Source organism: Homarus americanus, unplaced genomic scaffold (assembly GCF_018991925.1).
Source record: "Homarus americanus isolate GMGI-L3 unplaced genomic scaffold, GMGI_Hamer_2.0 scaffold36188, whole genome shotgun sequence".
Lineage (NCBI taxonomy): Eukaryota > Metazoa > Arthropoda > Malacostraca > Decapoda > Nephropidae > Homarus > Homarus americanus.
Window position 1 is genome coordinate 5,519,352 of NW_024718183.1, and position 14,398 is coordinate 5,533,749.

Genomic DNA, 14,398 nt, shown 5'->3' on the forward strand with positions numbered 1-14,398 from the left:
ATGGTAGGGAATTTAAGCCCTAGAACCGATTACTGTAGTGGCGGACTAATACTACAGCTGGTGGACCGCCAAATGCAGGCGAAAACATGTTGAGGTCGGCTCGTAAGAAACTCGTTAATCGAGGGATTGCTCGTTAACCGAATATAAGAATCTTATGGAAGGTAACTCGTTAACCAAAATCTCGTTAACCGAGGCACTCGTTAACCGAGGGACCACTGTATAGTACTTGCAACTGACATGTATATGCCTCTCTGTTTTCCTTAATTAGCAATACCACACCCCTTCAGGTACAGGGTTCCTTTTTCTTTCTTTTTTCCCTATTCTCTTATACCCACAGCTTTAGATCTGAATCTGTCCCTGGCAATGGATGGCTCTCCACAAGCACAGTGATTCGAGTGTATTGTTATTAATTGATGGGTTTAGGTGGTATAACAAGATTATTACTAGATGCTTTTGTAAAAAAAACTTTTATTCAGTATGGTTGAAGTGGTACCTCTCTTGAAATACTCATATTATATTTTGTCTACTTTGTTTAGAAATTATCTGTTTTATTGAGAGCATACCATTGTTTAATTTTTTCTTATAAAAAGTTCAGTGACCATTTCCTATTATATTGGTTGCATCTTGCAGTGTAAGTGATTGTAATTTGTGGTCTGTATTAACTGATGATGTGCTTGTTCTCCCTATCTCCATGTTACAACATGCCATTTTGAATTGACAAATATGTTCAATAATTGCAAGTAATTGGTAGTGCTTGCTTATTTTTGTACATATTACCCATTGGAAATCTCTGAAATTACAAGTTTAGGCACTATGTATAGGATGGATGAATATGGAGAAAGAATTATTGTACAGTTTTCCACATATGACAATTGGTCAGTTACCTCTTAGAGGCTGACCTTCTTATGCATTAGGAAAGTTTTTCTAAATTATTTATGAATTGTGGAATTATTCTTTTATGTACTCTGATGAAGACATTTGTAGGTGTTTTTCCTCCTTACCAAATTTGTTACTCTTGGCACTGAAGTAGAAACTGAACATGAATTCTCATTTAATTGATCAAGTATTCCTCACATCTTCTCATAGGTTTAATTAGGAATCATAAGATACCTCTTTTATAAGGTATATACAGTGCTCCCCTGTAAATGTACGATTCTCACATTTATATTTTGCAAATCTTTAAGATACTAATTGGTACCCTATTTTGATTATTTATGGTGGCCTCACAAATTGTTGTCTCATGCCAAGGAGGTAAATCTGCTCAAATGCATCACATGATGCACTCTGATGAATGCACCCAGGCAATTGTTACCTATTTACATCTCTCCCTCTACTGTTGTGTGTCTATGTTGGATATATCATCCAACATGTGCCAGGTGTTGCAAGATGTTGTATCCTGGTCAAAAACTGAATATCAAGCTGATACCTCAGCAGGCCAAAGAAAGAAGTGACAAGAGGAAGTATATACTTACTTTACTCCTGAATATTCAGATTACAGTAGAAATGTTGACCACCTTACCAAGGCTGGTGATGCCAGTGTGGCATTGCTCTGTACCACAGCATTACTGAAACTTGTGTTAGGTATGTGAGAAAGAACTAGTGTGCTTGATTTAGTGCAGTTTAAGTAGCTTTATTTTTAATGTAATTTTTTTAATAGCATTTATCTTTGTGTACAATGTTACATTTATTGGAGGAGATGGACAGTTTTAAATCTTCCAGACTCAACCCACTATTTTTCGTAAGAAGTCAACTTCACTTATTCATGATTTGCACAACATCAAAACAATTTTTGCACCAAACCTCATGCATTTGCTGGGGACCACTGTATTTTGAGATGTGCTGTAGTACAAATGGACTGAGGTAGACCTTGTACCATACTGGTCCTTGATGAGGGGCAAAGTTTTAACAAGTGTTGTTTATATATATACTGTATATATATATATTATATATATATATATTGTGATTTTAGTTTAGTGTTTACATTTGTCTTGCTTTGATTGACAGTAAATGATAAGTGTTGTCTCACCTTTTTTGTTATTCTTGTGCTCTAACTTTGGCTCAATGTTCTTAAAGCACAAAGTTCTCAGTATAAATATGTTGGACATATTTTATTAGTACAGTATATTAAGAAAGCATTGACCCAGTTGTTTGATATATTATATAAGTAAGTTCAGTATATAATTACATGTACTCAACATTTGTAATTATTGGGTGATAAAGGTAAAGTCTTTCTACAAGAGTGCCAACATATTCCCTACTTGACAATCCCTCTCTTATGTTTTGTGACATATGGTGAATGGACATGGAATTTATAAATTGATCTCTTATATTTCATTGTAATATAAGAAATTTCCTTAAAGATTTTTTTTTTAGTTTAATCACTTTATATTTGTATAGTGCCATGTCAGCTGGAAATTATTTTATCAAAAAGGAATAAATCAGAGTTGCCATCTTGCAATGTAAGTTGTAGTTATAGTGCTCAGTACAGTACAGTTTTGCCAGCTGACCATACTCTACTATATCTTGCTTATGTTTAACCTCATGTCTGTATGAACTTTTTGAGTCATCATTTTATGGTTTTAATTACCAGTAAATTTTCAAGTACTGTATGTAGATTTAGATCACCATTAAGTGTAGTTTGAGTGTGAAATCTTGCTCACAATTTAAATAAATGTAAGTGAAGGAAGGTAATATACCATACACATGTGACACAAAAGATGGACCGAGATTTTGCAACAGCTTGACAGACATACTGGGTAACTCAATACTGTACAAGATTTTTGACATTTTGGTACAGTATAGTATATTTAGTTACACTGTACAGTATATGATACTTATTTCAGTGTACTGTACTGTACTTTCCAAAGATCAAAATTGACTCGTGACAACTATCAAATTTCATAATAACCAGTTGTGATGTGGCCAACTTTTTAAAGACATGGCAGACTGCCAGTTTCCTAATTTGGGATGCATTCATTAAGCTTGTTGATATTTGACCTCCATCTCTCATTCTTAAGCTGGTTCAACACTACACGGATCACTTATTGGGGTATTGAAACTTGAAAATCTTCCCCTTTTTCTAGGGTTAGACCTAAGCAGCTAGATGTAGGGTTTGGAGCTAAGAAACCCCCTTTATGGCTCAGGGGGATTGTGAGATCCAGTGGAGTATTGAAAGTTTAGCAGCTGATCAAGTTGGCATGACACTCCACTAAGATTTATGGCAATCATCATACAACTGGATACCTTAAAAGGTTCGGGGTATGAAAGGCTGCATTGCAATACCGGTAATTGTGTTTTTACATAAATATTAGTGTGTGCTGCTGAACAATTGTACATCTTGACCCTGGGGTGATCAGTATACTGTACTGGTATCTCACAGGGGACTGTTTTCGCTCTATCATGAAATGGGGTTTAACACTAAATCATTTAGTTTTACATTTCACATATTTATTCATATGTTAGACATTAACATTTTATTGATGTCTAATTAATATGTATTGATTTACAATTATAATTGGTGGCCTAAATTGGTAATAGAGAGTAAAGTGTTACTGGTGTTGACTAGTACAATAATGGCTGAGCAAGATCATAGAGGCTTTTTAGAGTAGAATGTAATTATCTGGGTTCATTGTTTAATATGTGGTAATCTTCTATGAAGAATATTAATATAGTTGTACTATTTAAACTTACAACGTACAAAATATGATATTTCAGTTGTTGAATAACATATTGGTATTCAAACATGACATTAATCAACTATATAAAAGACAACTAACTGAACAAGCCTTCAACATGATACTCTGTGTTCCTAAATACATCACATTGTTGAAGAATGGATTAACCTGAGTCTACTCTTTATTATTTTACATTTCTTCTTCAGTTGAAATATTTAAATGGAAAGGATGCTTTGAAAATATAGACAGATTTGTATTTTATCAATATAAACAGAAAATTAATAGCTTGTGCAACACGAATATTAAGTTTCCTTGATAATATTGATGTAATTATAACATTTGTCTTCCATATACTATTCTGAGATGAGTGATTTTGAATCAGTATAGGTATAGTAGTATCAACTGCATGTTGAAGCCAAGGCTGTCCTTAAAATACATATAAGAATGGAATGTAAAACTTCACTAAGAAGATATTAAAAATATAGGATCCATCATACACTGTTGTTCAGTCATTGTAAGGCATAGTTCCTATATATCTTGTGATTCATTTGATGCACTTTAGGGATATATATTAGATCAGAATAATTCAGAATGCAAAAATATTTTTTGTTTCTTGCCATAAACTTCAGTTATAGCTTGCCTTTACACTGTCATTGTATATCACACATGTTCAGACCTATCCACTTGCTTGGTATACACTGACTCTCTGCAGTGGTGGCAGGAATAAGCTGTGCTATACGAGACTACTCTGATTTGTCCTGTGCCTAACTAGCATTAAAGTTTGTAGGGGTTACAAAAACTTTAGTGCTGGGATAAAGTTTTAATTTTAAGACTTATGATGGTTATATATAGCCATCCTTGATTTTATCAACTGTAACAAAATTTTATTCTGTAATTTAGAATATAAAACATGATAGAACCTCAGGATATATTTCATGATTTTCAGAATTTTAATATGATTTTAATGTTGCAAGATATCCTCAGGTAACCAGCTTCAACATTGTTTTATGAGAATTGCGAGATTGTATAAGGCTCTTATTGAACAAGTTTATAACAAGCTACTCAATAAGAAATTGTTAAACTAACATAAGTCAGTCATGGGATGATCAGTTCTGTGTAATGGTTGAATGGGGATAGAATCTCATGTTTTGAGGCTGCAATAAACCTAACTTGTTCATATTTTCTTTTATTATCCAGAATTTTGATTGTCTTGTACTGCAGTTTATTTATCATGATTGTATCATCCTACAGGGTCTGATGAGATATGTGATGTGTCAAAATATACATTTGTTAGGTACTGTATTGTATAAATATTGTGAATGTAAGAATTTATTGTACTAAAATAAATATATTGAGTATAAAAATTATTGTTGGGCATGTAGGCATGAATTTGTCGCTTCAGACACGTGACATTGTTGTTGTGGTGGCAGCCGTCTAGTGCAACGGATGGATCTAGACAAGAAATTTTAATAATCTGTACATATAAGTTATAGTTATGGCTATTTGGTATACTGTATATTAATTAATAGATATCATAATTATATGAGGCAAATTTATAGGATTAAAATATTGTTTCCAGTGGATGTGGGCGGCTTGACATTTGTCACTTGGGGTCGCTGGCTGGACGGACTGAAGAACTTAAATAATAATAATAATAATTAACGGTTTATTGAAAGAGCATGGCAGCCGGAAGGCTGAAAATATACTGTAGTTACATAATTGGGGAATGGGTATCTTGATTTACAAATAATATACAAGTAACATAAGTGATACAAATATAATATATAATAACTAGGTGGGGAGAAGCTCAAGTTACAGGGCATTTCAACATAGTGACAGTGAAAAAAGTAAGATTGACTGGGAGTGAATACACTGGTTGATTAGTGGTTGTTGATAATTTTTACAATGGTTGGGACTGGGCTGTTCTTATAGCGATCAGTTCGTGCTCGTATGGGCGGGATGCTGTTGTGGTGTCGAACTTTGTACTGGGTTCATGCTGATTTGGAGAGTTATGATGTGAGTAAGTTAGCATTATTTTTTTTATTGGAGCAGTATTCATTAACAGTATAGCTTACATTAAAAATTATAAGGTTCTTGTTAAATAATTCTGGATCTGATGTTTATTTTATATTTGTGTTTGCATGTTTATTTATTGTATGTTGATTCCTAGGTTGAAACCTACTTCAAATAAAGTGGTGTTACTGCAGCCTTGACTTTACATTGGTACGACCCAACAATGATTAATCATGGACTAATATCAGCCAGTGTAGAATGTAAGATATAATCCCTTAATAACTTGTATTTTCATAAAACACACACACACACTTATATATATATATATATATATATATATATATATATATATATATATATATATATATATATATATATATATATATATATATATATATATATATATATATATATATATATATATATATATATAATGGTTACCCCTCATATACGAGGTTGGCCAACCCTAGGGCCACCTAGGTGTGAATTTGTTAAAGGTGTGGAAGTTGTTGTTAATAAAACAACCACACTCTTGAGTTAAAGAGCTGTATGACCCAGTGTCAAGGAAAAGTCCTAGAAGAGGACAATTTGCCAACTGCACTGGCTAACCATCACCCCAGAACATGATCTGCAAATCGATTAACAGCCAGGTTCACAATTGCTGCTGGGTAGACAGAGGCAAATGGTGTAAAGAAACTTGTCCTACCTAAGGATCAAACCTGGGTCCACTCACTTGCGAGGCAAGCCTGCTGACCATTACACACACGCACACAAGAATACCTCTATTCGTAACCCCGCTCATCCATTTTATATATATATATATATATATATATATATATATATATATATATATATATATATATATATATATATATATATATATATATATATATATATATATATATATATATATATATATATATATATATATATATATATATATATATATATATATATATATATATATATATATATATATATATATATATATATATATATATATATATATATATATATTGTAGTGGATTCCTCCCCTACAAACGCCGTGTGTCGCTGATTAGCCGACCCCTGCGAATTCACCAGCCTGCACCTCGTGGACAAGGTCAGGTAACCAGCGCCCCCGAACAAAAGCGGAGGTCTACAATCAAGCCACGCCTACCCCCGCTATATAAGACCTCACCTGGCCCTGACCTGCCCTTCTTCTAGCTACAGCCGCAGCAAGCAACACCTCCTCTGAGCACCCTCACCAACCAGCTCTCCCTACTCACGCTTGTAACCACGCTGCCTCCTCCCAGCACCAGCCACCAAGCTGCATTGTACATCCAATATAATATGTATACAGAGAGCACATTGTGAGTTTCCTTTCTCCATCCCATCCTGAGTGTGAACCAATATCTCATAACCCCACATATGGTGACCCCGGAGATTCGCACTCACACAGGATGGAGGAGAAATATCGCGTACCCCACAAATGGTGACCCCCAGAGATTCGCACTCACACAGGATGGAGGAGAAATATCGCGTACCCCACAAATGGTGACCCCCGGAGATTAGCACTCACACAGTATGGAGGAGAAACCGATCACTCTCCCAGTCTTCAAGCAACATGGAAGACTGGCTTACCCACACAGAGGCAGCTCTCATCGGCTCTACAGCTACTGTCTCTACACCGCAGGTTAGACACCCTAGAGCAGCACTGCTTCTCTAAGCAGACACCAGCTCCTCTTCCTGCCCCAAGCACCACGTCCTACCAACCCCAGCAGGCGCATCTGAGGACTCTGTACCTGCCGCGAGGGAAGCACAACACTCATCGCCCCCACACACCCTTTTTTTTCCCTCAGGTACTCCCTGCTACTGTCCTGCACCCTGCTGCTGTCGTTGACCCTGCTACTGTCATGCACCCTGCTGCTGTCACGGACCCTCTGACCCAGGCCCACACACCCCAGCAGGCGCATCTGAGGACTCTGTACCTGCAGCGAGAGAAGCACAACATTCACAACCCTCCTTCTCCCTCTCTTCTCCCACAGATCTCGTGTGTCTAGACAAGGTTGTCTCCCCTAGCGGCTGGCTCATCCACGCCCTCGCCGTTATGTCTCAAATGTGGCATACAACCCTGCCGACAACAAGTCTCCTGTACCGCCCGTTCTGCCTCACATGTGGCATGCAACCCTGCAGACAACAAGTCTCCTACACCGCCTGGAGGGAAGGGGGGAGCATTGTAGTGGATTCCTCCCCTACAAACGCTGTTTGTCGCTGACGAGCCGACCCACGAATTCAGCCTGCGCTGCCTCGTGTCCTAGGTCAGCAACCAGCGCCGCCATACATCACGGAGGTCAACTATTAAGCCAGCCTACCTCCGCTACATGAGACCACACCTCGTGGTGACCTAGCTCTTTCTACCTACAGCCACCAGCAAGCAACACCTCCTCAAATCCTGCCTGGCGGCTCCCGCTCCAGCCGGCGACCATGGCGACCCACAAGCTTGTCCTCCTCTGAGCACCCTCACCAACCAGCTCTCTACTCAACGCTTGTAACCATGCTGCCTTCCCAGCACCAAGCTGCATTGTACATCCAATACAATATGTATACAGAGAGCACATTGTGAGTTTCCTTTCCCCATCCCATCCTGAGTGTGAACCAATATCTCATAACCCCACAATATATATTACTGTGCCCTTGGTCACAGTAGGGTTGATTTCTTGAATTTTTTCCACTAATTTCCCATGACATTCTTGTTAAAGAGATCCATTCTTGTAATCATCGCTTTTTATTTGCCACAATGATGGAAACGGAAACTGCTTATAAAGTTCAATGAACTCTCTCCACAACTCATGGGAGAGCGATCACCATAGCGGTTCACTGAGCATGTTTGATCATACATCGTCACATACTATCCAACATGTTTGACAAACTTCAAGTTGGACGAGAAAATATAAAACTTGTTTAATTGTCATCAAACATGTTGGTCACACCTTCAAACTTGCCCACACACTCTCAAATTGTATGATTAAACACCATGTTTGACAAATTTATTTGATAGAGTGTAAGGCGCCTTTAGAGTAACCTTAATAAAATAGATTATTAACAGAAAATCACCAAACACATACAGTGACTAAATTTACAGAATTTAAGATAATGAATACTATTTTATTGTAATTTCATAATTTTTAAGGATTTAGAATAAATTTAGGTTAACAGATTTTGACTCCTGGTAATCGTAGCCTCGCCTCTGCGCCTGCGTCAGCTGCCTCGCCTCACTCTGGTTCAAATTCAAACAAGGAAGGCAGGTGACGGATGAACTTACTTCAATATACATTTACTGCGCTATTACCTGAGACAGTAAGTTATATCTTTGTGTAGATGGGGGAATAGATTATATTACTCGCTAGATAACATATATATATACAGCTAGCTCTGGTAAGAGTGTTCATCTTGTTTTTATGTGGCCAGAATGAGAATGTTATTAGCAGTTTAAAAGACTGACATTTAAAAGTTTAATTACAAATTTTATGGATATTTAAGTATGTAGTGAAGATAAGGTGTGAGTAGATGTTCCTGTGTCTAACCAACATAAAGTTAAAACTGAATTTTAAGATGCCACACTGATTGGTACTGTTCTCGAGGTAACAACATTTATACAAGTCATTTTACACTTTCTGGCAAGTTAAGTGTGATTCTTGTTAACATAATGAACGAAACTGGGTTAATTTTTACTTTTGGGCATGAATCCCTATGGGTTGACCAATATCTTTTTCCAGTGTATTTTAAACTAATCTGACCTTCATTTTTGGCAGATATTGCTCGTTTTTGCACCCCCCCCCCCACCACAATAATGGGGTAGAGCCTGGCAAATCCGGGTTTTTAGGTGGGGGAGAAAACGAGACATATAACCTAACATAACCCCTAACCTGGAGCTCTGCCCCCGGACCCCTGGTAGGCCTAACTTAAACTAACCTAAATGTTTCAGTAATTAAAAACTTTGTGGCATGCCTTGTCCAAAAGCACAATACCTTAGTTAGAATTGGAAGAACCAGGGATATGTAAGAATTGGATAGAATAATCGTCTTTCTCATAAAACTCGGCAATAAACTTAAAATAATCTTAGGAGCACAAATGACAACCAACCTTCACCAGGGCCATTGTGAGACTGGTCAATGACATTACCCAGGCTGCTTCTATTATCCATTTCCGCCTGGTATATATGGGGTTCAAAATGCTCAGAATAGCGAGATGTAAATGTTTCAGTAGTTTATAACTTTCGGGGGCGCTATGTCCGAAAGTAAAATAATACCAAATTTTGTAAAGGTAGAGCAGTAAATTTAACCAACTTAATCACAAAATACAATATATTGACAACTAACATGTTAATATAAGTGTTTGTTCATATCAAAGTTTACAGTATTCATGTTTTAATTTATAGAATGCAGATCGTGGTGGAAGATGACAAGAAGATAATTTGGTAATCAAGTCTGTATATTTGGCGAGTCACAAAATAAATTAAGTGGCTCTGGCCATAGTATTGCGGCTTCCTTAGTTCCTAGCCCATAGACCGTGTGGCCGTATTATTAGGCCTCGAGTTTATGTAAGAGAAAGTGTCTCCCACTAAAAAACTCGTAAGTTTAATGCAAAATGATGAATAAAATAGAATGTATTATCTTACGAATGCCATATGACGGCCATGCAACTTGTGAGCTAGGTAGGTAAAGCCACATTGCAAAAAGAAACAAGAAAGAACTGTAGTGATGTGTTGACTGCCCCTTCCCCATCCAGGCCACGTGTCATCAACAAAATACTATATTGGTTAAACAAAAAGAAGAAAAAAAATCAAAGTGGAGCAGACGGCTAGCACCAGAAGGAGTTGTTCGATTTGGTCCATTTTTCCACAGATGTTCTTTGAATAATAGTAGTAATAAAAATGACACGACAGTGTACAAGACCTAATAGAACCTGACCTAACTAAATAAATTTACCTAATCTTGAGATAAATGTATAGTATAGTATATATCAGGTGCCTCAAAGAGAGCTCAGGTTCTCAACTGGCTCAGCCATGTTAATATTGTTATTATTATCCACTCTGTATCTGTATTTTTCTGGCTAAATAAACTGTTACAATTAAAAAAAAATTCAAATTCAACCGTAACGAATTTCCTGCTGGATCCCCCCGGCCCCCACCCCTCCCCTGGCATATTAAGCAGAATGAACCTACTTTTGATATCTGGTTCCAAGGAAAGCAAGTTTCTTGAAGCAGCATGGTGTAATTTTTCGTTTTTTGTGGACATGCGAGTAGCTTGGTTGTTGCACTGAAACAAAGAGTGGACGACAACACGTGCTGACACAGCAGATTTTTATTTTGGGGTGGGGGGGGGGTGAATATTTATGGTAAAGCAAGTAGAGACATCATTTTTGTGTCATGATCGGTTTTTCATCGTATTTTACCCCGCAATTCCCTCACCCTTCATACTCTGCCCACTACAGATCAAGAAAAATGTAAATCTTATAATTATAATAAAAACTTGCATCATCATAATTACTATCATCCAAAAAAAAGTGGAAAAAATTAACAAATTGAACTCCTTTGGGTGTTAGCTGTCCGCTCCACTGTTACAAAAAGAAAAGCAGTTTACTAAGAGTAAAGGACAGTTGTGCTTTGCTGTTATCCCTTGTTTAGCGACACTTTCTCTTAGCGTTATGTTTTCAGGAATGCAACACCATTGTTAAATGAGGGATACCTGTAGTGAAAAGTGGGATTGTGGTATGCTGGGTCACAGGGATTTATTCAGTTCCATCTTCAATCGTATATAAAAAAGTATAGTTATGTATATTTATTGTAAATTGTATATTAATTTAGAAACCATGATAGGTGACTTAAGGATAGTTTGATCTGGGCCTTAAAGAAGTCAGCACCCCACCATGTGGGGTGCCTTATGTTGGAAGCTTAATCATGAAACATGCAATAATTAGTTGTACTTCAGGTGTCATTTATATTTGATGCATTGTCTTTGTTTTCCAGTCCTATTAAAAATGGAAGAAAATGTCCAGCCAGAATTGAATTTTACTTCACCTCGAAAGCATCAAGGTTCCCTGGGTAAAGTACCTTCACATCTTACTACCCCTGTGTCAGTTCGTCGCTCCCCTCTAAAGGATATAGCCAATAATCCTTCAGAACTTAAAACAGTCAAGAAAGATTGCAAGGTGAGATGGCTTAAAATTTTTCGGCTTATTGTACAAAAATATAATTGCTTGTGTGATCACTGTATGGCAGCATGATTTATTCATACTGTAGCCACGTTAAATTTTTTAAGTACAATACTTTACTGTATTGCCGTATGTATATTTTTTTCATGCATTTACATGTACTGTACAGAATCATAGAGCACCCTCACAGTTTGAAGACATCCATCAGCAGGATGAAGAATCAAGTTGGCGAGAGCGCACAGAGGTCGTCACCCGCATTGATCATGCTACATATCACATGTTTGCTGAAGAAATACTGAAGGAAGCTGTAAGCATAGTTACTAAAGAACCAGCAAAGTAAGTTTTTAATTAAGTTGAGTTTCATATACAATTTGTATATATAAAATTAAACAAATCCTTTTATCTTGCCTAGTAGTAGTAATGCCTACACAGCTTTAACATATATACGTAGATGATATACTGTACAGTGGTCCCTCGGTTAACGAACGCCTAGGTTAATGAAATTTCGGTTAACGAATTACCTTCCATAAGAATCTTCATTTCGGTTAACGAAATTCTTATGAAATTGTTTCGACATGCTTTGGCTTGCTCACCAGCTGGAAGATTAGTTCGCCAATACAGAAATCGGCTCTAGGGCTTACATTCGTTAAAATTGGAGTAAATATCAAGAAGGTTGTACTATTCAATAATTCTCCAAGTTTTATATAATTTTTTTTTGTCATTTTAACACTAATTTAACATAATTGCAGTACAGGGAACTAGTTTTTGGTGCGCCCATCAGCCACTTCACTCACCCACCAAGGCCTCAGTTTGTGTCTGTTCAGTGGAGGAAACATCTTGCTTGTGGGTCTCTTGAGCACAGAGTATTTTTACGTTTTTACAGTACAATTATTGGTCATTCTGAAATTTATTTAACATATTGACAATATGTAGTGCAGTGCAGTGTTGATTTAAAGAAAATAATCTTGAATTACACCTAGTGAACTTAAAATTTTATGGGTAAAATGACGGCATCAAGCATGGGGTGATTTCTCTTCTCCCTTCTCCACCCCCACTTCTAATTCCCATCATCATTATCATCAACCAGGAGCCTTCTACATACTCACCTCAAAGTAAGTGTACTTTACTGCATTTTTTTTTTTTTTTTTTTTTTTTTTTTTTTTTTTTTTTTTTTTTTTTAGTTTGTATGTAATTTTCAGTGAGCTGGAACCAATTACCCAAAATCCCATTGAAACAATGGTTTCGGTTAACGATTGACCTTCTGGAACGAATTGTGTTCGTTAACCGAGGGACCACTGTACAGTACTGTACTAGCCTTCATTTGTGTGACCTCTCAACATTGGTGTATGTATTGTAATGTTCCATTATATTATAGTTTTTACAACTTTAGGTTTCAGGACTCATAGATTCCAAACTAATGGTACAAATAGTGCACATACCTAAATCATAAATTACTTGCTCACATGATTTTTTTCAGACCTGAAATAGTGTCCAAGGTGCCCTTTCATAAAGCTGTTGCAAAATTCAGAGAAGAAAATGCTTCAAACCTTGGAGAATCAGGTATGTCCATAAAATATGTAGCTAATATGAGCATTAGAAGGGGAAGAAGCGCCAAATTAAAAAAAGCTGAGAAAAATGCATTTCAAGTTTTTCGAAGTTCAAACAACCATATTTTGTTTTTTGTTTTTTAAGCTTGAGGATTAATTTTTGTTTTATTGTGCAGCTCAATCCCTCTCCTAGCGATCTGTGAAAACTGGAAGTTAGTACAGTATTGTGAATACTGTAGTTATTATTTTATCGCGAATTGAATGAGAATATCTACCCGTGATGTACAGTTGTTTGATCTTCAAACCAACAATAATCACGTTTTTCTGCAAAATTTTCTTATTATTGTAGGCTAATACTGTAAAAAAAGTTAATGATCACCAAAAACCACTCGTGTTACACCCACCTCCCCAAAATTAAATAATAATAAAAACTCATTTGCCTATCAGTATTTATCTTTCCATCCCTATTATTAGCCAAAGATTTATAATATTGTTAAGTATAATAGTGTGTAATAATGAGGAAACACCACTACACTCATCCCCCACCATTAACCTCCCCCCCCACCATTAACCTCCCCCACCATTAACTTCCCCCACCATTAACCTCCCCCACCATTAACCTCCCCCCACCATTAACCTCCCCCACCATTAACCTCCCCCACCATTAACCTCCCACCATTAACCTCCTCCCCCACAACCTACCATTAACCTCCCCCACCATTAACCTCCCCCACCATTAACCTTCCCCCCCATTAACCTTCCCCCCACCATTAACCTCCCCCCACCATTAACCTCCCCCACCATCCACCGTTAACCTCCCCCCATTAACCTCCCCCACCATTAACCTCCCCCACCATTATTTAACCTTCCCCCACCATTAACCTTACCATTAACCTTCCCCCACCATTAACCTTACCTACCATCCTTCCCCACCATTAACCTTCCCCACCATTAACCTTCCCCCACCAT

The 14,398-nt window shown here is 37.0% G+C and overlaps 1 protein-coding gene across 3 annotated transcripts in view; it reads left to right on the plus strand.

Moving 5' to 3' along the window:
* The first annotated feature begins 8,936 nt into the window (after positions 1 to 8,936).
* The window catches only part of LOC121859294, a 36,826-nt gene continuing 31,364 nt past the window's right edge, over positions 8,937 to 14,398 (plus strand). For 2 of the 3 annotated variants that reach the window (XM_042356080.1, XM_042356082.1), the window contains exons 1-4: positions 8,937 to 9,026; positions 11,698 to 11,879; positions 12,052 to 12,218; positions 13,360 to 13,442. In XM_042356080.1, coding sequence (XP_042212014.1) covers positions 11,709 to 11,879; positions 12,052 to 12,218; positions 13,360 to 13,442 — 421 coding nt within the window. In that variant the 5' untranslated portion in view covers positions 8,937 to 9,026; positions 11,698 to 11,708. The remainder of the gene's footprint in view (positions 9,027 to 11,697; positions 11,880 to 12,051; positions 12,219 to 13,359; positions 13,443 to 14,398) is intronic. The other variant, XM_042356081.1, reaches the window with a different exon arrangement.